This window comes from Armigeres subalbatus, unplaced genomic scaffold (assembly GCF_024139115.2).
Source record: "Armigeres subalbatus isolate Guangzhou_Male unplaced genomic scaffold, GZ_Asu_2 Contig857, whole genome shotgun sequence".
NCBI lineage: Eukaryota > Metazoa > Arthropoda > Insecta > Diptera > Culicidae > Armigeres > Armigeres subalbatus.
This window is the reverse complement of record NW_026943653.1, coordinates 216,736-240,418: the sequence shown is the minus strand read 5'-3', so window position 1 is coordinate 240,418 and position 23,683 is coordinate 216,736. Positions and strand designations below refer to the sequence as shown.

At 39.6% G+C, this 23,683-nt stretch overlaps 1 protein-coding gene across 7 annotated transcripts in view; it reads right to left on the bottom strand.

Annotated features, from left to right (window-relative positions):
• The window catches only part of LOC134204731 (uncharacterized), a 106,370-nt gene that overhangs the window by 37,461 nt on the left and 45,226 nt on the right, over positions 1-23,683 (bottom strand). For all 7 annotated transcript variants that reach the window (XM_062679530.1, XM_062679528.1, XM_062679526.1 and 4 more), the window contains one exon: positions 10,624-12,181. In XM_062679530.1, the coding sequence (XP_062535514.1) occupies positions 10,624-12,051 (1,428 nt within the window). In that variant the 5' untranslated portion in view covers positions 12,052-12,181. The remainder of the gene's footprint in view (positions 1-10,623; positions 12,182-23,683) is intronic.

Sequence of the window (23,683 nt, the reverse complement as noted above, 5' to 3'; positions counted from 1 at the left end):
TAATGAAATATTGTTTTCAAAACTACCTCTCAAATTCAACGTGGGTAAGCTGCAATAGATCATGAGAATCAGTAGATGACCAAAATTCTTTTCTAATCAATAATACTAGAAATAAATATGATAGGGGGAACTGTGCCGATTTCCATCTCACTGAATATATGAAAAAGGTACTAAATTCGTCGATTCTTTTTATCAACCTGCGTGCTCACTGCGGGAAAAATCACAAAAATAAGAAATAAATCCTTTTATTTTTTTTTTGTTTTTGATAGGATGAACATCTGAGAATTAAAATTATGCATTATCTTATCATTGTTAAGATATATTTCAAAATATAGACAGCTGAGAGCAAGCAATGTTCCTTTTCGGGTGTAACAACTCAAATCTAATGAAATTGTAACTATGCTTGCTCATTACGAATCATTTGATTTCAATTAACTGATAAACAGTTATTTAACACTTGTCATAAGACGAGTTAATACAATCCCATTGAATTCCACCACTTAATTGTATCTTGACAGATACGTATTTCGACCTCAACAGTAAGGCCGTCTTCAGTGTCTTGTACTTGACTCGACGGCCGTCTTCAGTGTCTTGTACTTAAGTCGAGTCAAGTACAAGACACTGAAGACGGCCTTACTGTTGAGGTCGAAATACGTATCTGTCAAGATACAATTAAGTGGTGGAATTCAATGGGATTGTATTAACTCGTCTTATGACAAGTGAAGACATTCCACTAAAAAGCTCTAAATAATTTTCTTATCAGTTATTTAACATCATTTCAGCATGTCCGGAAATCGAAGCAATTGTAAAAACTTGCCTCGAAGTCCGGACATACAGAAAATGCAATACAATTTATAAAGCTATGAATTCCCAAGCAATTTCTCTAATTCATGATAGAGAGTGCTATAATACTATGTTTATAAATTACTAATACCCATTGCAAATGATAGAATATAAAAAATATGAGCTTAGTTTTTCTAATGTTGTGTCTTAAGCTGCTTTCTAAGAAAAACAAAATTCACCGTTGATTATGACATGCCTTCAACTTTTACCTCTAATTTTCAAGTTTTTACCACAGATAACGGATTACTTACATTTGTTAAAATGGTTTCAAGTCTATGAATCGTTCCCTGCACTGATAACCCAATAAATACTTATTGAGATGGTAAATAAAGTCAAATAACAATTGAAGTGTCCGGCTTTCGAAGCGTCCGGCAATTCAAAGCAAAACGGTATATCGTCATCTCAATTTTGACCAAAATGTCACTTCTATTCCTCTGCTTCTAACCCCCTCACCTTTAAGTTATCATCATTTGCACCAAATGCATTTCACAAATTCCTTTGGTGTACACCCAACTCGTTATCATTTTGTTCTTGATTGACCATTTGTCTTTTTCGACCTTTTGTCCCTTTCGACCTTTTGTCCCTTTCGGCATTTTGTTTCTTTCTACCTTTTGTCCATTTAGACCATTCAACGAACAATAGCGGAAACCCGGCCAAACCTAAAAAAAAAAAGTTTGTTTCGCGAAACCCGTATTTTTTTTAATTTCACACATATAGGGGAACGGTTCGACACTTCATCTCATAGCTCCATCCCATCAAAAACAAAGCAATGAAAGGAATTTGATTTGTTTTTTATTTTTGTGATTTTTTTCAGCAGTGAGCACGCATATTAGCAAAAAGTAGCGACAAGATTGGTGCTGTATTTCTCTGTTTTGCGATGAGATGAATATATGTTCAGTGAGATGGAAAATGGAGCAGTTCCCCTATTAAATGATTCTGATTCCAAAATAAACTCAATTTTTTGGTGGCTTGTTGAGGTCAATGCTGTAAAGCATCTCCCGAACAAATTTGTATGGCAAAAGGAAATTTTAATAAACTTTTTTCGGGAAAGATTCGAAACGATCTGGTATCATGTATTAAAACCTATTTTTGGTCTACTTTCCGGTGGTTAGTGTGGTGATTTGCTCATAGTTGCTTCAAAGCTGAAAATTGAGTGCTTTAATATTAGATGAGGATGCTGTTAATGCTTCAGACCTTAAGGCTTGCGCCTCCAAAAGTACTCGAGTAGCATAGTATATGTTGGATACCGATTCTAACCTCAAAATGAATTTAGCGTTCTAAAATTACTCTTTGGTGATAAATTCGAGCAACATATTAGGTTTTGTCCGGCATTTGTATGGGGACCCGCCACGGTGCGACGTTTTGTCTTTTCGACCTTTTGTCCTTTAGATCTTTTGTTATTTTCGACACTCAACTTGTTCTTAATTGACCATTTGTCCCTTTCGACCTTTTGTCCTTTTCGACATTTTGTTTCTTTCTACCTTTTGTCCTTATTTCCTGTTAGGTGAGGTACACGTTAGGCACGAATCGAAGGATACCAAACTGGAGAACAGTAAAACAGTGTATGGTGCAAATAACAGAATTATGTATCATTGAGTTATTCTCTTCTGCTCGGGAATAATCAACTAAGCGATTAATCAGTTAAAACATTTTCAGTTTTTTTAATATAACGAAAATTTAATTTAATTTTAACTTCTTGAAATTGTTTTGTAATTTATTGGAAAAGCTTTGAGTTTCTTTAAAAAAATCGGTTTATGAAATTCCTTGGGGATTTCCTTCTAAAGTTTTTGGGAAATCCTCCAGAAATTTCATTGAATCTTCATTCTTATGTTATTTTAAAAAATTCTTTCGAAAATTCTTCCAGACATTTTTTCTTGTAAATTACTGTAAAATACCTCCAGGAAATGCAAAAAATACTCGTTGAAATCATATTTTTGAACGTGGAAGGCCCGTTTAGCAGAAAATCATGTGGTCATAGGCCGAAAGTTGTTTGACCGAATATGTAATTTGGCCGCACAAACAATTAGAGCAAAACACATTCCACCGAACAGGTAATTTGGTCGAAAAAATCGTTAAGTCGAAATGGTCATTTGGCTGAAAATTTTTGGGCTTGCCAGTGTCAAATGTATTTGAAAATAGGATTAAGGATTTAGGTTAGGGCGCAGTCCTCTTCTTATTTGCATTACATCTCCACACTGGGACATTGCAGCCTCGTTGTTTAGTGTTCTTGCAGCACTTCCACAGACCGGATTTAGAATCGAACCCTGTCACTTTCAGCTTGGTTCTTGGTCGCGCATCTGACCGCACAGCTAAGGAAGGCCCCAAGGCACTGTCTGTCCAAAGTTTTTTTATACATTCGAAATGGTGGTAATAAACAAATAAATGCCATTCAGCCGGAATGAACCTACTGCCGAAAGTGTTGTTTGACAGATCTAATCAGAAAAATATATATAGCTCTTTTAGTGGAATGTATTCAACCGTCTAAGACGAATTAAGTACTGTCCATTTAATTCCACCAGTTAATTTTCGTTATCTTTGCAGATACGTATTTCGACCAAAACTGTGTGGTCGTCTTCAGTGTCTTGTACTTGTACTGGTGGAATTAAATGGACAGTACTTAATTCGTCTTAGACGGTTGAGATCTAATCAGTTTGGATGGTCAGATAGGTCATTTCACCGATATAGTTGTTTGCCACAAAAAAAAACTATATTTGGGCGGCGGGTTGACATTTTTGTCCATATGACCCTTTCAGTTAATAACATTTTCGGCTGATGATCCGTTCTGCTAAACTACTTTTTTGTCCGAATAATAAGTTAAGGAAAATTATCTCTTCGGCTAAATTACCAGTTCAGCCGTATGTCGCTTTCAGCTAAATGACATTTTCGGCCAAATAATTTTCGTTCTAATGACCGTTTCCAGGCAACGTAGAACGTTGCCTTAACGAGTTATTCGACCGCCAAGTGGTATTCGAACCAGTGGCTTTCCGCGAATGACTTTCGGTTAAACGACGGGGAGTCCCGCTTGGCCGAATATCATTCTACCCTAAACCGTTTGCACGAAAGCCACAATGCCGAAAGTTATTTGACCGAACAGACCATAAGGACGAAATTGTTATTTGGTCGAAATCACCCCCCTGAAATGAGATGTAGTTCTTGAAGCCGTCTACCGATTGGGTGGCGCTAGTGTTGCCTTTTCCTATTTTAAGCTCCGTTCATACCGCCGCGAGAGCATTGGCGATTGGCGCTTTGATGTTGCATGAAGAAGAAGCAGAAAGATGATAATCAAAAATACTCGCACGGGAAACCATATGGAGAAATTTTTGAAAACCTTCTTTAAAATTCTAGAAACAATTTAAATAAAAATGGTAATCAGTACGAGGTTAGTCTTGTTTTCTACTGCACAATAAGCACAATATTTCAATTTCAATTTTTATTCTGTGATTTCATACTTAATACACAGTATAAGAAAAGTCCAACCCCGTACTGTTTACTTTTTTTAATTAAATTGCCTGTAGAATTTCAGAGAAGAGTTTCAAAAATATCCTCGTATGTTTTACCGTGCGAAAATTTTTAAATATCATCTTTCTGCTTCTTCTTCTTCATGCAACATCAAAGCGCCAATTAAAAACGTCGAAAATCACGCAACAATGCAATACATCTCGTTGAATATAATTTAACAATGCAACACATTCCGCTTACGCATCCGACTGTTCTGACTTCGTGTGTTTCTTGCTTAATCGACAATGTTTACATCCAGCACCATGTTGCAGCACCATGTTTTTGGCTTCAGACGATTTGTTCGTGGATGACAGCCGTTTCATGGGGGTGGTCGAAATGGACAATCGTTCATTTGGCCAAAATTATCGTTTGGCATAAATAGGCATTTTTGACTATATTAGCCGTTCAGCAAATGATATTTCATGCCGAACGACCGGAAAATTGTAAAAACAATCCCATAGAGTTTTAGAAAAAAAAAACTGGATTAATCCACCTACAGTGAGATTTGACCCTTCCTTAATCATATGGAAATATTTTCTGACTCCAATATTTAAAACAAGATAAAACTATTCAATTGCCCACGGCGGTTGAACGTCGAAAGTTACAAATTAATTGCCGATTAAAAGGTGGATTTCATAAGTTACACGCTAACTTTCATCTACTCGGTGACTAAGTAAAATTGTATTGCTCTGTTTTTCCCACGGACATTTTTCTCAATTTCCGTCAAAAGCGGAACTATTCAAAACTATAGGTTGGATCACAATAGCGCGTTGTGCGTTGCGTTGACGCGTTGTTTTGAAAATGGTAATTTCTTTTATCGACACAATAGCGCGTAGTGCGTTACGCATTCTTGTACTAAATGTTCTAAATCGACCGCATCACATGGCGTCATAGTGTCGGGCGAGTCGGTTTTGAAAATATTTAAATTAAGGGCGTTGACGCTGACGAAAATCGAGCAAATAATCAAGTAAAAATAAATATCCGGACGTCGACATCCTCAAACAATCAAAATTTTATGATTGCCGAGATCCAACAACTGGGGTCTCGGCAATAATTTCGACGAATCTCGGTAAAACTTTACCGATGCATCTGTAATCGTTACCGAGATGTCGGTAAAAAGTCAACTTTGCCGAATTTCGGTAAAATTATGACGAAATTTCGGTTAAAGAATCGCTGAATTTCGGTAAAAAAAAAATTACTAAAATAAAAATAATTCATTTAGGAATTTCTCCGTGAATTTATTTAAGAACTCTTCCTCGAATTTCTCCGGGATATCCACCAGGATTTTTTTTGGAAATTCCTCCATAAATTCAGCAGCGAAATACTCCAGGATACCATTCTGGAATTATTTTTGCAATTCCTCCAAGATGTCCTTCAAGAATGCCACAAGGCATTCCTTTAGGATTTTTCCAGGAATTCGTCCAAGTATTTTCCCAGCAATTCTCTCGAGTTTCGGAATTTCGCAAGGAATTACTTCAGAAATTTCTTCACGTATTTTCCGCGAAATCCTCTTGGAATTTCTTCTGGACTTCACTCGGAAGTTCTTCCCGAATTTCATTAAGGAAGTTTAAGTTCCTCGTAGAATTTCTTCAGAAATTCCTTCGAAAGCTTCTCTGGGAATTCTTCTGAGAGCTCCTACGGAAATTTTTCTAGCAGTTCTTCCGCAAATTTTTTCGGGAATTCTTTCGAAAGCTCGTGAGGAAATTTCTCCGGCAGTTATTGCGAGTATTCCTCGGGGAATTTTCCCAGAAGTTCCTCCGAGAATCCCTCCGGGAGTTCCTCCGAAAATTGTTAAAGGAGTGCCTCCCGGAATCGCTCCGGAACTTCGCCTGGGAATTATTCCAGAAATTTCACCAGGAATTCATTCAGGCTTTCGTCGGGAGTTTATCTTACCTGTAAAAAAATCCTTCAGAAATTCCTTCGTTAGTTCCTTTGGGAGTTCCTCCGGAAACTCCTCCGGGAATTCCACCGAGAGTGTTTTCGGAAATTACTTCGGGAGTTCCTACAAAAAATTCTTCGGCAGTTCCACCATGAGTTCCTCGAGTATTCTTCCAGAAATTACTGTGGGAGTGTCTGCCGGAATTCCTCCGGTAGTTTCTCCGAGAATTCCTCCGGGAGTTTCACCAAGAATTCCTCCGGGAATTCCATCGGGAGTTCCTACGGAAATTCCTTCGGGAGTTCTTTCCGGAGTTTCTCAGAGAATTAGTCCAGGAGTTCATGCGGGAATTTCTCAGGGAATTTCTCCGAGAATCGCTCGTGAGTTTCATCAGTAGTTCCTCTGGAAGTTCCTCCAGGAATACCTCCGGGAGTTCCAACGGAGATTCCTTCGGGAATTCCACCGTGAATTCTACTGGGGGTTCTGCCAGTAATTCCTCAGAGAGTGTCTCCGGGAATTCCTCCTGAAGTTTCTCCGAGAATTCCTCCGGCAGTTCCTCCGGGAGTTCCTTCGAGAATTCCTCTGGGAGTTCCTGCGGGAATTCGTGCGGGAGTTTCTCCGCGAATTACACCAGTAGTTCCTCTGGGATTTCCTTCGGGAGCTTCTCCGGCAGTTCCTCCGGGAGTTCCTTCGAGAATTCCTACGGGAGTCCCATCGAGAATTCCTCCAAGAACTCCTCTGAGAGCTCCTGCGAGAATGTTTCCGGGAGTTTCTTCGAGAATTCCTTCGGGAGTGTCTCCTGGAATTCCTCCAGTAGTTCCTCCGGGAATTCCTCCGAGGTTTTCTCCGAGAATTCCTCCAGAAGTTCCACCGGCAGTTCTTCCGAGAAACCATTCGGGAGTTCCTCCACGAAATCCTCCATAGTTTCTCCGAGAATTCTTTCAAGATTTTCCCCGGAAATTCACTCAGGATTTCTTCAAGAATTTATCTAAAAATTCCATCGTAAGCTACTCCATGAATTCCTCAACAATAAAATTAGGTTTATCGAACCAGCGCAATTGTTCCGAAATTTTCTTTAGAGATTCCTTCGTAAACACCTCGGTAAAATGCTTCGGAAATTCCTTCGCGAATTTCTTTAGAAAAAATTTGTAATTCTTTGAGAAATTTTAAGATTTTTAAGGAATTCAATCGGTTACTCCTTCAGGGACACTTGAAAAAATTTCTTAACAAATTGACCCGGAAATTTCTTTGGGAATTTCTTCGTGAATTCCTTCAGAACCTTCTACAAACAACCCTCCAGAATAACATTTGGGGCTAGCTTGTGGATTCTTTTGGATGTTTCTTTACAATTTCCTAGAGAAACTTCTTTTTTTAATCGATAAAACCTCTGAAAGTCTCGCTAATAAAGACAAAAAAAAACGATAAAACAATGTTTGCTTACAAAATAATGTGCGCCCTAATAATGAGCGCCCGTTAAATAATATATAAAAAAAATTGAATGAACACTCAAGAGCTTTCACTCAACGAAAACCGCATCTTAATACATCGTTCCAATAATTATTTAGTAATCGAATTTCATCTGTATCGTAGTTTCCTAGAGGTAATTGTGTAACTACTCATCGGCGACATTGCTGCTGTTGGCTAGAGATGTCGTAAAATCCCGATTAATCGATTAGTTACTAATCGATTACTCTTGATTCTTGTCGATTATTGAATCGATTAATCATTGTATAGTAATCGATTCAAAATTAATCGATTATCACAACGATGAATCGATTAATCGAAATAATCAATTAATTTTCGACGATTTCCTTATGATGTCGTAAAATTCTGATTAATCGATTAGTAACTAATCGATTACTCACGATTCATCTCGATTATTGAATCGATTAATCGTTGTGTAATAATCGATTCAAAATTAATCGATTATCACAACGATGAATCGATTAATCGAAGTAATCGATTTATTTGCGACATCTCTACTCTTGGCGCGAAAGATAGCACAGACAAATTCAGGCTATTATGTAGCACTGCACAGGGACGGAAATCTTCGTTTTACTATCAGTTGCATCGATGCTCAGTAGGCAGCTTCGTCATTGATTCGTGTTTGTTTTGATCAGACGCTCGGCAATGCAGGCACGAACATCTCGCAGCATGCTGTCAAACTTCCATAGCAAATTTACCGCTCGATCCTCAATAGCCGATTGATAATCCAGCGTAAAAAATGAATATCTGCCGGGGCTAAAATGAATATTTTGAATTGCGGTGGATTTGCACCGATAAATTATGATTATTTTACTTCATATACTAAACAGATGCATATATTTTAGGAATCTGACTTCAAAATGTTGAATCCATGCACCGCAGTATGAAATGATATTCATATTTTGAGATTTCAAATTGATTATCAATGTGCCAAGCTGAAGATTCTTTTTGACACCGCACAAAACAAGGCTGACACCGAGAGTCGACGCTTGCTGCTGTTTGTGCACATGCCGTCCTATTCATTCGCACATTCAAATTCGGGAAGGACTAACAACTTGATTGTGTGTTGGATCTCAGCTGTTTGAGTGTCGTTGAAATGACTTTTTCTGTCTCTGGCACTGCACGTTTCAGTGACGCTTTCAACGAAGTCTAATAGCCTATTCAGATTGGGCTATTTATGACTTTGTTAAGTGAGAGGGTATCCAATTATTACGAGGTGTTCAGACTGCAGCAAGATAATATATCTTGACGTTTCCATGTTTCCTCATTTGCACGCTAATACAGGGTTGAATTCAAGGAGAGTTTTAAAATTTGATTTGCGAAATCAAGCATTTGTGTGGCGACAATCGAACATTTTTTTCTGATCAAAGTTTCTACGAAAAAAATATAAAAAAAAATATGAAAAGGGATTTTCGAAGAATATTTGAAGCTCTCATTAAGGCTAATGAGCGAAGCTACATTCATTAGTTGGGTGCGCCGTTCTTCGGGGAATCAGACTATTCCTCAATTTATTTTTAAGTTTAAAAAGTATTTTGATTCTGTACTATGATCGAACGGAGATAAATAAAAAAAAGGACGATTGGACCAATTTTCAAGAAATATTATCGAACTAAAATGTATTTCCACCAGTATCTCCATGTATGAAGGGCAACTCAGCAATTTAATTTTTTTTCAAAAATGGAAACTGAACCATTGCGTTCTACTCGACAATCAATGATACAGCTTCTAACAAAATCGAATCGTGTGAATGTGATATAATTTAAACTGGATTTTGGATGAACTAATGCATTACCAATCCATATTTTATTTAAGGTTATTCTACTTTATATATACATCCCATTCAAATCGTACAGTTGTCCCACGTGAAAAATGTTGAAATCCAAAGTATATTAAGCCATTCAAGGAGCAGAATTGAAACAATTTATGAAATCATGTTTATTCATCAAATATATTCGTTTTACAACCATTCCTACGTTTTAAATTGTCTTCCGCATTGGCCCTTGAACTTTGAAAATTTATTCGATTTGTTCTATTAAATCTAGGTTTAAGTTAAATACTTCATGTTAATTCTAGAGAGCATCTGTTTTTTAAACAATTCATGTTGAATAAGTGGAGAATAAATAATTATCATCATTATTTTTCATCATATAAAATGCTTTCCACAAAACCATCACAATCCGAATTATTCTTCAGCGCTCAGAAGATTTCCATCTAACATGCATTCGACCCTGCTGCGACAGAAAGAGCATGACTGTCAACTACGAAACGAAATGAAAACGGAGAGAATTTTCTCTCTGGCAAAGAGAGCGTGACGCTTGTCAGTTTTGTTTTGTTGAATTTCTCCCTGCATCCCAGTTAGAACGAAAGCTCTCTCGTAATAATTGTTCGTAATAAATTCTTCGTGACTCTTTTTAGCGGGTATCTTCTGACAGCGCAAAATGTATGGAATATTACGTAAATAATGACATCATAAAGCGTATTTAACCTGAAACGCCAATTATTATGTCATTAATGGCGTAATCTGAATAGGCTATAACGATCATGACTAAAGATTTGCGACGTGTATTAAAATCGATTACTAATTATTGAGGCATGCCGGCAAATAATCAAGATGCGGTTTTCGTTGAGTGAAAGCTCTTGAGAATTCCTTCTAGCAATGTAGGTTTTCTTTTATCCTGCGCTTAACTGGGAGGCGCCATAATCAGTATAATGAAAAAATAAATTTCCCCATACTAATTTGCATGCAAATTTGAAATGGCTTATGCTAAATCATTTTTTATCCAAATCAGCTCGAAGGACACTCAAAACATGATACAGAATCAGATGAGCGTTGTGGAGCAAAATCAATTTTTTGAATCACCCTAATGAACATATTCTTGATGCAACTGCTATTTCCATAAAACCCTCAATCTTTTACTCACCTCCAAGATCTCCGCACTGTGCTGCTTCTTCCTGCGTCCGTGATCATTCTCAACGATTTCGCTGTTCGCCTCACCACCGTTTACCATGGACACATTCACTTCACTGTCTCCCACAACTTCAATCGCCTCGCTTCCCACTTCACTACCGCTACTGCGCCGCTTGCCCACCACTTCCCCACCCACCCGTTGCATAGCGGCATGCTTCTGCACCACTTCCTTGATTTTGTCCTGTTCTTCGCCGATCCAGTGCTTGAAACCGCTCCACTTCTTCGTTAGCTTCGCTTTCCTCTTGTCGAAGTCGATGAAATGCTTGGGGGCCGTTCTATTCTTCAGCAGCGTTAGTCGCCTCTCGGTGGGATGCAGTTGGTTCCGGTGATCGCAGTACTCGTTGTTGCCTTCTTTGAAAATGTCGGACTCGTTGATCTGCCGGGTGATCTCATCCAGCTCCTCTATGGAAAGGAACAGATGCCGAGCGTCCAGACTTTGGAAGCTCGCTGATTTGAGGTCGAACTCTTCCTCCTGTGTACTGTTGGATCGGAAGCTCTGGTTGCTGCCCGAGTAGTCGAAAGCCGTATTGTGCAGGACGCCGTTGGCTGAGGTAACGTGATTTCCGTTGGGCAGATTATGATACAGGTGCGATGAGTTACCTTCGCTCATGAGCGATAGATTTATTTCATTTAGGATGAGATTGGCTTGCTCTAGATCATATGTAGAATCGTTAACTTTGGTGCTGCGAGGAAAGTCGTAAATGCTGTCTACGGCAGGACTGTTCGGGGCAGTGATCGCTGATGCAGTGATCAGGTCGCTGCCATTGCTGAACCCGGAGAGATTGAGCGATGTGGTTTTCTCAACGCGAAGCCGAAGCTCCGGTTGATGTAGATTATGAGCAGATTTAGATCGGAGCCGCTGAAGGTGGGCTTGGTTTTCCTTATCGTTTTCATCGAGGTATGTGCTGTAATTATTGTTGTTCTCCGGAAGGAAAGTGAATTTGATATCGCTGAAATTTGGCAGCGAACTGTTCGCGTCGACAAAGACATCATTTTCGCTATCATCGGAGGTAGACCTAGTTGTGTATGACACTGAAGCCGGACAATGCGACGATCGCGAACTGTGTTGTTGCGGATGTTGTTGATGCTGCGGTTCTTCCTGAGGATGATCGATTGGCATGTCCGAGTCGAAGTCGAATTTTGTAGTTTTGGAGATCAGCACTGGGATACCAATTTCCGGCCGGAAGTCGTCGAACCGCCCACCGGTCATGTCGTAACTCCCGGTGATTGGTTCGGCAACGGAACTTTTTCTGCCAGGGGATTTGCGCATTAATCGACTGCCTATTGCCGAGTACCGTTTGGAGATCTTGTCCAGTATGTTGGACGGTGATCGGCCACCACCGTACTTGCCGGCAATTTCAACACTGTAATGTTTCTTCATGATGACGAATTGGGTGATATTTATAATGGAACTCACAAACGATCAATAATCGGTTTCACTTTTTTTCGATGGTTCATCGTTGATCTAGCATTGATGGCACTGCTGGCCACCAAACTACTGCACTAAATTTCTGTGGAAAATCAGAAGGTAATTCGTACGGTTTGTAAAGCACACATCGGCTGCACTATGCATGGACGAACGAACGAGCGATCATGGTAACATTTTTATTTTCAGCTTCATAGTTTTAGTCTGTCTTTTAATTAGGTATCTTTTCGGTGGTACACTCTAGGACTTGATCAGAAAAAAATACGAGGAACGAGGCGAAGATTTGTCACGCTTTTTAGTTTTCGAACGTGCGATGACACTTGATGTGTAAGATCGGTTGATGATGGTGATGAAAAATTGACCCATGCCTATTCAGCTAAGGCAAAGTTGGGAGCAACCTTTGTTAGTGCAAAAGACATTGTGAGCGGGCAGAGATTGATGATAGTAGTATATGGGAGAGTCTGGAACGTTGCGTAGACCAAAACAATGGATTTTGGGGTTTTATGTGCATGTATATTGGAGACCCAAGATCATAAATTATATTGAGATAACAAGTTTTTGTCGACAGCTGGTAAAGATTGGAATTATGAAGAATGGTTGTTTTGTTTTGAATCTTGAAACTACAACCACTAGTTATTGTATTAGCTTTCTACATTCCACAAGGCTTTATGGTGAAGGAATTTAAGAGGTAATTTGGAAATTGGAACACAGTAAAATTATTTAATTCACGACATGTAATGAACAATTTATTTTCACAATTACTGTGAATAAGTACATAATTTTTTTTCACATTTCTGGATGAATTCTAGACATTTTCAAAAGCTCTCGTGGACACTTTTTGCATCGAAATGATGTGAGTATTTTCATGAGCAGAAATTGTCGAATATAATGTCTGACAATGCCGTTGATCGACTCGGCCGATGATCGGTCTGGAGAATGGAGGATAAACTAGATATGAACCCGCCACTACTGACACAATCGCCCATTTTCTTCAATCTGCCACATATCGAAAGCACTTATAGGCAACCAAAAAAAAAAACGTTGAAACTTCTTACTGAGTTAGCTGTTACGGCGAATAATGGGGAGTAAGTTGGCGCCGCAAGTAAAAGGCAGGGTATCTTCAATAGGCTCGATCTGGGAAACATACAATTGGAAACGAATACCCCCACCGTTCTAAGCAAGAGGTGGAAACCCGGTTTTCTAGATCGATTGGCGATGATCACGCTAATGATGATGGGAGGTTACCGATTTGTGAAGGCAGAAAATCGAACATCACTGCAGAGCCCGGCCCCGGCACACACTGGTTCAGGAGCCCCCAAAACGTGCGTTTTTTAGTTTTCGACCAGAAGACTACATTTTAGAGTCATGATGTCTTCAGAAGAGTTGAAGGATATTTCTTGGGCTTTCTTTTGATAAGAAAATATCAATGATCTATCCACCCTGAAGGGCGGTATGGAATAAAAAAATTACGCAGATGTACAAAAGCAGTGGTTGTTCTCTGCAATGTTATAAAGAATGTGAATTGGAACATTTTTTCTGAAGACACAATATTGGACAAACGGTTTTGTAAGGAATTAGAGCACGTTTTGTATGAATGACCCCCAAAAATTATATTTTGAGCAAAACTTTTTTGGAAATGATTTTAGCACTATGGTTTATTCTAGAAAGTTGTGCATAATGACAAAAAACATGTTTTTCTAGAAGACTACTTTGATCTATCTTGAAACCTGTCAAAGTTATTAAGGAATCTTTAGAAAAAATAGTCAATTTTCACATCAACACACCATGAAAAGCGGCAAGAGGCGGCAAGCCAAACAGCCACCATCTGAAAGATTCGGTTTTAAGCTACCGAATGCACAATGTTTTGTTTTGTTCCGTCGTGTTCCACTATTGTTTTGAATCAACTTAAAATAGTCCTTAATGTACGTTTTTCAGTACAACTTTTTTGGGGGTCATTCATACAAAACGTGCTCTAAGTCCTTACAAAACCGTTTGTCCAATATTGTGTCTTCAGAAAAGATGTTCCAATTCACATTCTTGATAACATTGCAGAGAACAACCACTGCTTTTGTACATCTGCGTAAATTTTTTATTCCATACCGCCCTTCAAGGTGGATAGATCATTGATATTTTCTTATCAAAAGAAAGCCCAAGAAATATCCTTCAACTCTTCTAAAGACATCATGACTCTAAAATGTAGTTTTCAGGTCGAAAACTAAAAAACGCACGTTTTGGGGGCTTCTGAACCAGTGTGCGGCAGTCAGTGGTGGCACGGCATTTCTGTATTTTCATGCTTGACTTGGATTTGCGGTGGCTTTTTCTTTTTCCACTCCGTGGGAAGCACATGAATTCGATTGTTGAGTGATGGTCAGTTACTAATCTTTTGTCGACGATGTGAGATAATTGACTGCACAAGCCAAAGAAGTCATCTGTCATAGTCATTCGAGAACTCAATCGGGTTTCTGGGATTGTTTTCGGGGCTGAATGGAGAGGCATAATTTGTATAACAGGAATGCAATCTATTGCAGCAAATGGTTTCGTTGCGGGAAACGCAATCGAGAAGTAGGTCACGAAAGAAACAAATTCAAGCAAACCGATCTCTTCCGGAGGATTTGCACATCAAATTTAATAGTGATAATCATATTCGACCTCATTAAACTGTTCAAATGTTAAAGTGTGTATGCGAATCAGATTGAGATACTTAACTGGCAAGATACTAGGGAAGATCCATTAATTACGTAACGCAAAAATTGGACTTTTTCAACCCCCCCTCCCCCCTATGTCACACTTTTTGTATGAAGCTTCCGAAAATTTTGTATGGATCGTCACACTTCACTCAACCCCCCCTCCCCCCTCTAAGCGTTACGTAATTTGTGGACCTTCCCCTATTCCAGTAGCAAAATAAATAAGAATGAACGGAATCTTTTCCCAGGCCTTTCGAAAGCATTCCGAAAAAGACCAAATTAAAGTCTCAGACCGGCTGTTCTGTTCGCAAAATATAATTGCACGCAAAAATTGCTCAATATAAAAAAACAACAATGAGAAAAGAAACAAAATTCACACGTGTTGTGCGGAAAGCCATAAGTTGTTCAATCATATTTCAAAACTTATCAAAATCCATCCGACTTAACAATCGACACTATCTTCAGCCAACCATCTATCAGGTCGTAATTAAAGAGACAAATGTTTCTTGACATTTTTCTCGAATCGAATGGAAAACAATGCCACCAATCGTAACCATCAAAACGCGCCGTTCGCCTTGTGCTGCATTGTGGCGGACAGCGAACTGATGACCTTACCAAGTGTTGTAATTATTATATATTTATTTAATAGCACTAGTTGACTCGATATTTATTTTCGGAGGTGTTCGGTGACTTTTGTATACCCCCATTCGCACCAGAATTTAATTGTTTAACACGTAGGTATTGTACTCGAAATCTGCTGCCTTGGTAAACTTTATGATCCCATGGTTTGTTTAACACACTTTCCACTCTATTGGTGCGCGCATATCTGTATCGGATCTAACGATCTTGTTGATGGAGTATAATTCTCTCGTGCTGTAGTTTAAGACAGATTGACCATAATTCCTTAATGCTTAAAATATTTTGAGTCATTGTCGTAATAATTACCATAATTATCTAAACCACCACCATCGGCACCGTAGACAACAACAACGGTGGAAGTCTGTTATTAAAGAGGTTGTTCAGTTTTCTTTCCAATCTATAGAAACTAAAATCAGCCCAGCATCAATACTATAATTTTCATCTTTCTCAAGATTATGAAACTCGTACAAGAGAACACGCGACCACCACGTTTAATTTAGGGTTTCGTGATGGGTATGATGTCTCAATCTCCGTTGTTTGTGGATTTGTAAACAACAGTTGGCTTTGATGTGAAATTGAATACTAGCCACATATTTAAAAAATATTGGAATAACCCTTTAAAAAAATGACACAGTTTTTTGCACGTACATCTAAAAAATAAATTTTACAATTATTGTATAAACAATTCTGCAGGGTTTAATACAAGAAATGTAAGCTATAAGAATAGCTGTTAAGGATTAAAAGAAGGTACACAGATGCTTCTTCTCATACACATGCTTCAAAGCTAAACCTCGAAATTTGATATTTTTCTTTCGGATTGGGCCTTTTTGTGCGCTACGCGAGCAAAGCTTGAAAGCAAATCGATAACTAATTTTGTTGTTGTCAAATCGCCTAATATTGATTACTCAGGTTGGTTGGTCCTTTTGGTCGTTTTAACGGTTAAAAAAAATCAAAATCTATAGCAGAACAATCTTACTGTCACATCACATAGAAAACTATTCCTGCTTATCGATGAAATCAAATTAAAAACTAATTTTGATGTTGGTTTTCGTTAACAAAATAAGTAATCAGTTTGATGTCATATCATTCAGAGATCTACAGCAAAAAGAAATCAAAAGATGTAATCAATCACGAAAATTAGAATTTGGAAACAAATCATGATTTCAACTTGATGTCGACATCAAAATATGATTTCAATTTGCTCTATTCACAATATCAGACTTTGTTCGGGTAACCAGTCACAAGAGAAAATGTATTTGGACAGACAATTATATTATTCTGGGGAAGGGTCGAAACCCATTCAGCCGAAAGCCATTTTTGAAAGCCGTCAGATAAAACTGATGAACTTCATCCGAAAATTTTCTTAGCATCTCAAAAACACTCATTTTAAAATTATTTTCGGATTTTCCATGACCTTCCATGTATTTCCGTGTAAAATTACGGGCCTCTTGGAAGGAGGCTTCCGGGCCTCTTGAAACAAGGCTCCCAAGCCTCTTGAAGGGAAGTTTCCTAGCCTGTAGAAAGAAGGCTTCCTTAATTCACACGACATGTAATGAACAATATATTTTCACAACTACTTCCTAGCCTCTAGGAAGAAGGCTTCCTAGTCTCTAGAAAGAAGGCTTCCTAGCCTCTTGAAAGGAGGCTTCCTGGCCTCTTGAAAAGAGGCTTCCTGGCCTCTTGAAAAGAGGCTTACTGGCCTCTTGAAAGGAGGCTTCCGGGCCTCTTGAAATGAGGCTTCCGGGCCTCTTGAAAGGAGGCTTCCAACCCTCTTGAAACGATCCTAGCCTCTTGAAAGGAGGCTTCCGAGCCTCTTGGAAGGAGGCTTCCTAGCCTCTTGAAAGGAGGCTTCCGAGCCTCTTGGAAGAAGGCTTCCGAGCCTCTTGAAAGGAGGCTTCCGAGCCTCTTGAAAGGAGGCTTCCGAGTCTCTTGAAAGGAGGCTTCCGAGCCTCTTGAAAGGAGGCTTCCAGGCCTCTTGAAAGGAGGCTTCCAGGCCTCTTGAAAGGAGGCTTCCAGGCCTCTTGAAAGGAGGCCTCCAGGCCTCTTGAAGGGAGGCGTCCAGGCCTCTTGAAAGGAGGCTTCCAGGCCTCTTGAAAGGATGCTTCCAGGCCTCTTGAAAGGAGGCTTCCAGGCCTCTTGAAAGGAGGCTTCCGAGCCTCTTGAAAGGAGGCTTCCAGGCCTCTTGAAAGGAGGCTTCCAAGCCTATTGAAAAGAGGCTTCTAGGCCTCTTGAAAGGAGGCTTCCAGGCCTCTTGAAAGGATGCTTCCAGGCCTCTTGAAAGGAGGCTTCCAGGCCTCTTATAAGGAGGCTTCCAGGCCTCTTGAAAGGAGGCTTCCGGGCCTCTTGAAAGGAGGCTTCCGGGCCTCTTGAAAGGAGGCTTCCGGGCCTCTTGAAAGGAGGCTTCCGGGCCTCTTGAAAGGAGGCTTCCGGGCCTCTTGAAAGAAGGCTTCCAGGCCTCTTGAAAGGAGGCTTCCAAGCCTCTTGGAAGGAGGCTTCCAAGCCTCTTGAAAGGAGACTTCCAAGCGTCTTGAAAGGAGACTTGCAAGCCTCTTGAGTGGAGGCTTCCGGGCCTCTTGAAAGGAGGCTTCCGGGCCTCTTGAAAGGAGGCTTCCGAGCCTCTTGAAAGGAAGCTTCCAGACCTCTTGAAAGGAAGCTTCCATACCTCTTGAAAGGAGGCTTCCAGGCCTCTTGAAAGGAGGCTTTCAAGCCTCTTGAAAGGAGGCTCCCAGGCATCTTGAAAGGAGGCTCCCAGGCCTCTTGAAAGGAGGCTTCCAGGCCTCTTAAAATGAGACTTCCAGGCCTCTTGAAAGGAGGCTTCCACGCCTCTTGAAAGGAGGCTTCCAGGCCTATTGAAAGAAGGCTTCCAGGCCTCTTGAAAGAAGGCTTCCAGGCCTCTGGAAGGAGGCTTCCGAGCCTATTGAAAGGAGGCTTCTGGGCCACTTAAAAAGAGGCTTATGGACATCTTGGAAGGACGCCTTTGAGCCTCTTGAAAGGAGGCCTCTGGGCCTCTTGAAAGGAGGGTTCCGGGCCTCTTGAAAGGGGGCTTCCAGGATTATTGAAATCAGGCTTCCGGGCCTCTTGAAACGAAGCTTTCGAAAGGAGGCTTCCGAGGCTCTTGAAAGGAGACTTCCGAGCCTTTTGAAAGAAAAATTGTTTCTAGTGTTTACAGGAAAATGTTCGGGGAATCCACGACAAGTTTCTGATGAGTATTCTACGAAAATCACTCAGAAAATTCTTTAGAGTTTCCGCTGGAAGTTGTTCAAAATGTGGATATCAACAAGAAACAATTTAAATGACAGCCAGTATAGTAAAGAGAGACGTAAGTCGCAGGAATTTCTATGGATTTCTACAGGGAATTCTTCGTATTGTTCATAAGAAATTCTTTGGAAATTCTTCGGAGATTCAATGAAAAAAAAAACTCAGAATCATCCACCTAGCGTTGGTGGTGTCGCGCATATGGGGAGTCGCGCAATGAGGAGAAAAATACATAAGACGAGAAAAGCAAAAATGAAGGGTCGTTTGGACGAAAATCATTTGGCGAAAAGCACACTACACACTAGGGAACATCTCATGGCTCCAATGTTCTTCCCATAAAAAGCAATTAAAAAGTATTTGATTTATTTCTTATTTTTATGCTTTTTTCAGCTGCGACGAAATTGGTGTTTATGTTTTTGTTTCTCGATGAGATGAATATATGTTCAGTGAAATGGAGATCGGAACAGTTCCCCTCTATATCAACATATTGCCGCAGCGCTCTAAAACCAAAGCATTTTTTGCTGTATTCAACAAAAATTTGATCAAAATGCCACTTACACTACTCTGCTTGTAACCCCCTCATTTGGTTGAGCAATACGTCAAGACGAAAGTCATCAAGCAAAAAACATTTTTTTTGCATTTGGCCCAAAAAAACATTTGGGTAAAATGGTATTGTACCGCTCATAAAAATCTACTTCTCCACTTATTTTTAGTCGCAGCGAAAAATACGCGCCAGATAGTTGTCTAAGGAAAACATACTTCCAGAAAATAAAAAAGCTACTTCCTTATTTTTGAAAATTCGGCTGCCACGTGGTGCATTCCGACGGTAAATGCTTGGATAGCACGTACCATTTGTACTGCGGAGAAATTTCACACAACCGTGAGACCCTTGGAAAATGATCTTGAAAGTTGTCATTTTGTTGCAAGACACAATAATACAACGGAAAATAGTTGGCCAAAAAATTTAATTGGCCCATAATCAACCAAATGTTGATTACTCGACGGGTAACATGGTCAAAAATATTCACCCAAATTTGCCAAATAATATTTTCGGGCAAATGGCGTTTCTGCCAAACGACTATTTCGGCAAACAACCTTTTCGGCCAAATAAACTTTTCGGCAAAACGACTTTTTTTGGCTAAATGACCATTATGTCCATTTCGGCTAAATGAAATTTTCGGCCAGATGGGTTTCGGTCTAATCGTTTGTTCGGTCAAATGACATACAGCCAAACACCTTTCGGCCTTGTGGCTTCAGGACAAACAGTCCTACCCGTCGTTTGGCCGAAAGTCATTCGGCGAAAAGCCATTTTTTCGAGTGCCACTTGGCCGAATAACACATTAGCCGAAAGTCATCTAGCCAAATTCCATTAGGCCGAATTGAACGTTTGTCAGAGAAAGGTTTAACCGAAAATTACTTTTGGTTGAAAGCGACAAACAGCCGAGAGCTACATTTGGCTTTTCAAATAATTTGACGAAAATGTTGTTTGTTCTTTTATTTATTCATTATCAGACTAAGGCCGGAGTGGCCTGTGCTGCACATAAAAGTCTTCTCCATTCAGCTCGGTCCATGGCTGCACTTCGCCAACCACGCAGACTGCGGAGGGTCCGCAAATTGTCCTCCACTTGATCGATCCAGTTGTTTGTTCTTACACAGTTCATTTGGCTGAAAATGCTATTTGGCTGAAATGGTTGTTTGGCCGAAAAAGTCATATGACAGAATAGATCATTTGACCGAAAATGCCGTTTGCTAGCTCGTTGGGCAGAATAAGCAATTTGGCCCGAAAATGTCCTTTCTGCTAAACGGCTTTTTTGGCCAAATGACTAATTCAGCCAACCGGCACTTTCGGTCTAATGCCCATTAGGGCCAAATGACCCTTTCTGCCACACGACCATTTCGGCCGATTGATCTATTCAGCCATTTGTTTTTTCTTCTGTCTAAAGAACTGTTCTACCAAATTACATTTTAGGGAAAAAAAACTTTAGACTAGGTGGGCTTCTGCCAAATGGTTTGTTTGGTCAAACGACATATAAAGCCAATCAACTTTCTTTCGACCTTCTTAATAAACAATTATAGCAAAATAAGCTCTAGAAAACTATGTTCGACCATATAAGCGCTTTGTTCACCTCCAATGTTTGTTGGGATGTGGCCTTCGACAAAATAGTTTTCTGCCAGACGATTATTTTCCGTTAAAAAATTCTTTTTCAACGAATTTTATTTTTGGATTTCAACAGGAAGTCCTTTGAAATTTAAACTCGAAGTTTGACTGAGTTTTTACGGAGAGATTTTTGAAATTTCTACGGGAAATGGACTAAAATTTTGAAAGAAGTCATTGGTATTTCCATGAAAAATTCTCTGGAGTTTTACCGTGATGTTCTAGGCATCAATCGGAAAAATCTACGGAAATATCACTGAATCTTAAGAATTTCCATGGAAAATTCTGCGGAATCGGCGTGGTACATTATAAACCACCGGCGTGACAAAAACGGCGGCGCGTCGATGCAAAAATGTCGGCGGTGGCGGCGCACACCTCTAGTTACTTCTCAATCATCATTTCTCACTTCTCAACAGGTCATTTGGCCGAATTGATAATTTTGGTGAATATGTCATTTGGCCGAACAACGGCTGAATGTTTTATTTGGAAAAATAGGTCATTTATCGTCTCAGTAATCTCTTCTCAATCATCATGTTTCACTTCTCACTTCTCACTACACTTCAGTGGTAAAAGTGAGAAATAAGAACTTAGAAATGATGAGTGAGAAGAGAGGCGCCACTCTTCTTACTTTGCTCTTCCTACTTTTCACAGTGAGAAGTGAAAAGTGAGGAGTGATTAGTGCGAAGTAAGAAAGGCGACTTCTCTGTTCTTACTAATAATTTCCCATTTCTCACTTCTTACTGTGAAAAATGCGAAGAGCGAAGTGAGACGTCTACTCACTTTTCACAATGAGAAGTGAGAAATGTATAGTGAGAAGTGAGACGTCTCTTTTCTCCCTTCGCACTAATTACTACGCTGTGAAAAGTGGGAAGACCGAAGTAAAAAGAGTGACGCCCTTCTTCTTATTAATATCTATATTCTTATTTCCATCTTTTGAAGTGAGAAGTGAGAAATGATGATTGAGAAGATATAAGTGAGGCGTTAAATGAACTATTTTTCCAAATAACACATTAAGCCGGATGACATGTTCAGCCAAATGACATATTCAGGAAAATGACCAATTCGGCCAAATAACCTATTCGAGGAAATGACCAATTCGGCGGAATGACCTATTAGGCCAAATGACCTATTCGGTCAAAAGCCCTATTTGGCCAAACGGCCTATTCAGCCAAATGACCTATTCGGCCAAATGGTCTGTTCGGCCTAATGATTTTTAGCCTGGTCTGTTCGGCTAAACAACTTTCGGCATGGTGGCCTTCGGACATGTGGCATTCGGTCGGATGGTTTTCGGTCAAACGGTCCTTCCCTTATTATTCTGATGGTTGCGTTTAGTTAGCCTTTAGAGTAAAATGACCAGACGTCCCGGATTATGCGGGACAGTCCCTGATTCAGCCTACTTGTTCCGCACTGCCAGGCATCCAGGAAAACGTCCCGCATTCCATGATGACTATTTATTGTCTGAAGAATCTGTGCAATCCGTGGGAAAATGGGATGTCTAAAAAATCTATAACAGATCCAAATAAACGAAAGAAAAAGGAAGAAAGAGCAGACTAAAGAGTCTAGAGATTAGGAAATGAAGGTTTGAATAACTTTGAAAATCTGAAATTTCGTAAGTGATAAAAAATCTAGCCAATCTGAAAGATCAACAAAAATTGAGTTGATTTTTCATAGGCATAACGCAGAGTCTGGAACATCCGAAGATTATTTCACAATTTCACCGTCTTGTACAAGTGATGAAATCGATGTAATTTGAAAAACCGCTTCAATAAAGTTTAAAAGTTTAAAGTTTATCATTATAAATATCGTGTTGAAGTAGAGAAAGGAAATTCAATGTACGGAGATTGGCTTTAAGATATTCTTTATCATATAATTTATTACCTTAAAAGGAGTAATTTGAATGGCTATTAGGGGTAAAAACCTGTTGTTTTTATCTAATTAACAGTATTTTTCTCCTAATGCCCTTGGTCGAAACGTCGAGTAAACAAAATTTTCGTTTCACTAACTACAGGCTGAGTAACCGTTTATTGATAAAATACAAATGAAACAGTCGTAATACAAACAGTGCAATAATATTCTGTATCAAACAAGCGCATAAATTGATACGAATGGTTGTTCCTGTTCATTTTATAAACAAAGTATCACAGCACTGCACTGTACATAATGTGTATAAGGTGTCCCGGAACGGTCCAAGAAAAATCTGGTCACTTTACTTCAGAGGCATATGATTGCCAATATGTAGATGACGAATTCGATTTTCAGTTCGGTTTTCATGTTTCCGGGTAGGAAATATTTTCGACTACTTGGGCACAGTGTATCCTTTGCGCTCGGGTTTTTTTCCTGTTCGGGTGTGCCACTGTGACCAGTTATTAGATCTATTGTAGCGTTGTGCTAGGATACATGGCATGGCAGTCATAGAACCCTTTCGATAACTGTGGAAATGTCGATAGAATGTTGAATGAATCGAATTGAATAAAAACTAAGTTGGAATGCTCTAAGTTACAGTTGGAATAGAGGAAGAAGGGATGTTTGCGTTCCATACATGTCATCACATGTAATTTACGTCATCACGAAAACTCATGTTTATGTATTTACGATTCACTTCTTTTAAAAGCACGTCCAGAATTCAGCCCTGTCATCGCTGAACTACTTCAATGCGCGTCACAAACAGAACGGAGCACGTTATATACACCCGCAAAGCAGTGGTCAGAACTTATTTTTAGGACACACAAATCACAAGCTTTCACAGCATCGTCTTCGCTCAGCTCGATCGTCCCCCACATGGGGTATGAAATGACAACGTGTCGTCGCACCGAATTTTCACGCTCGAATTTCACCTTGCACTTTGTCGTGCAGC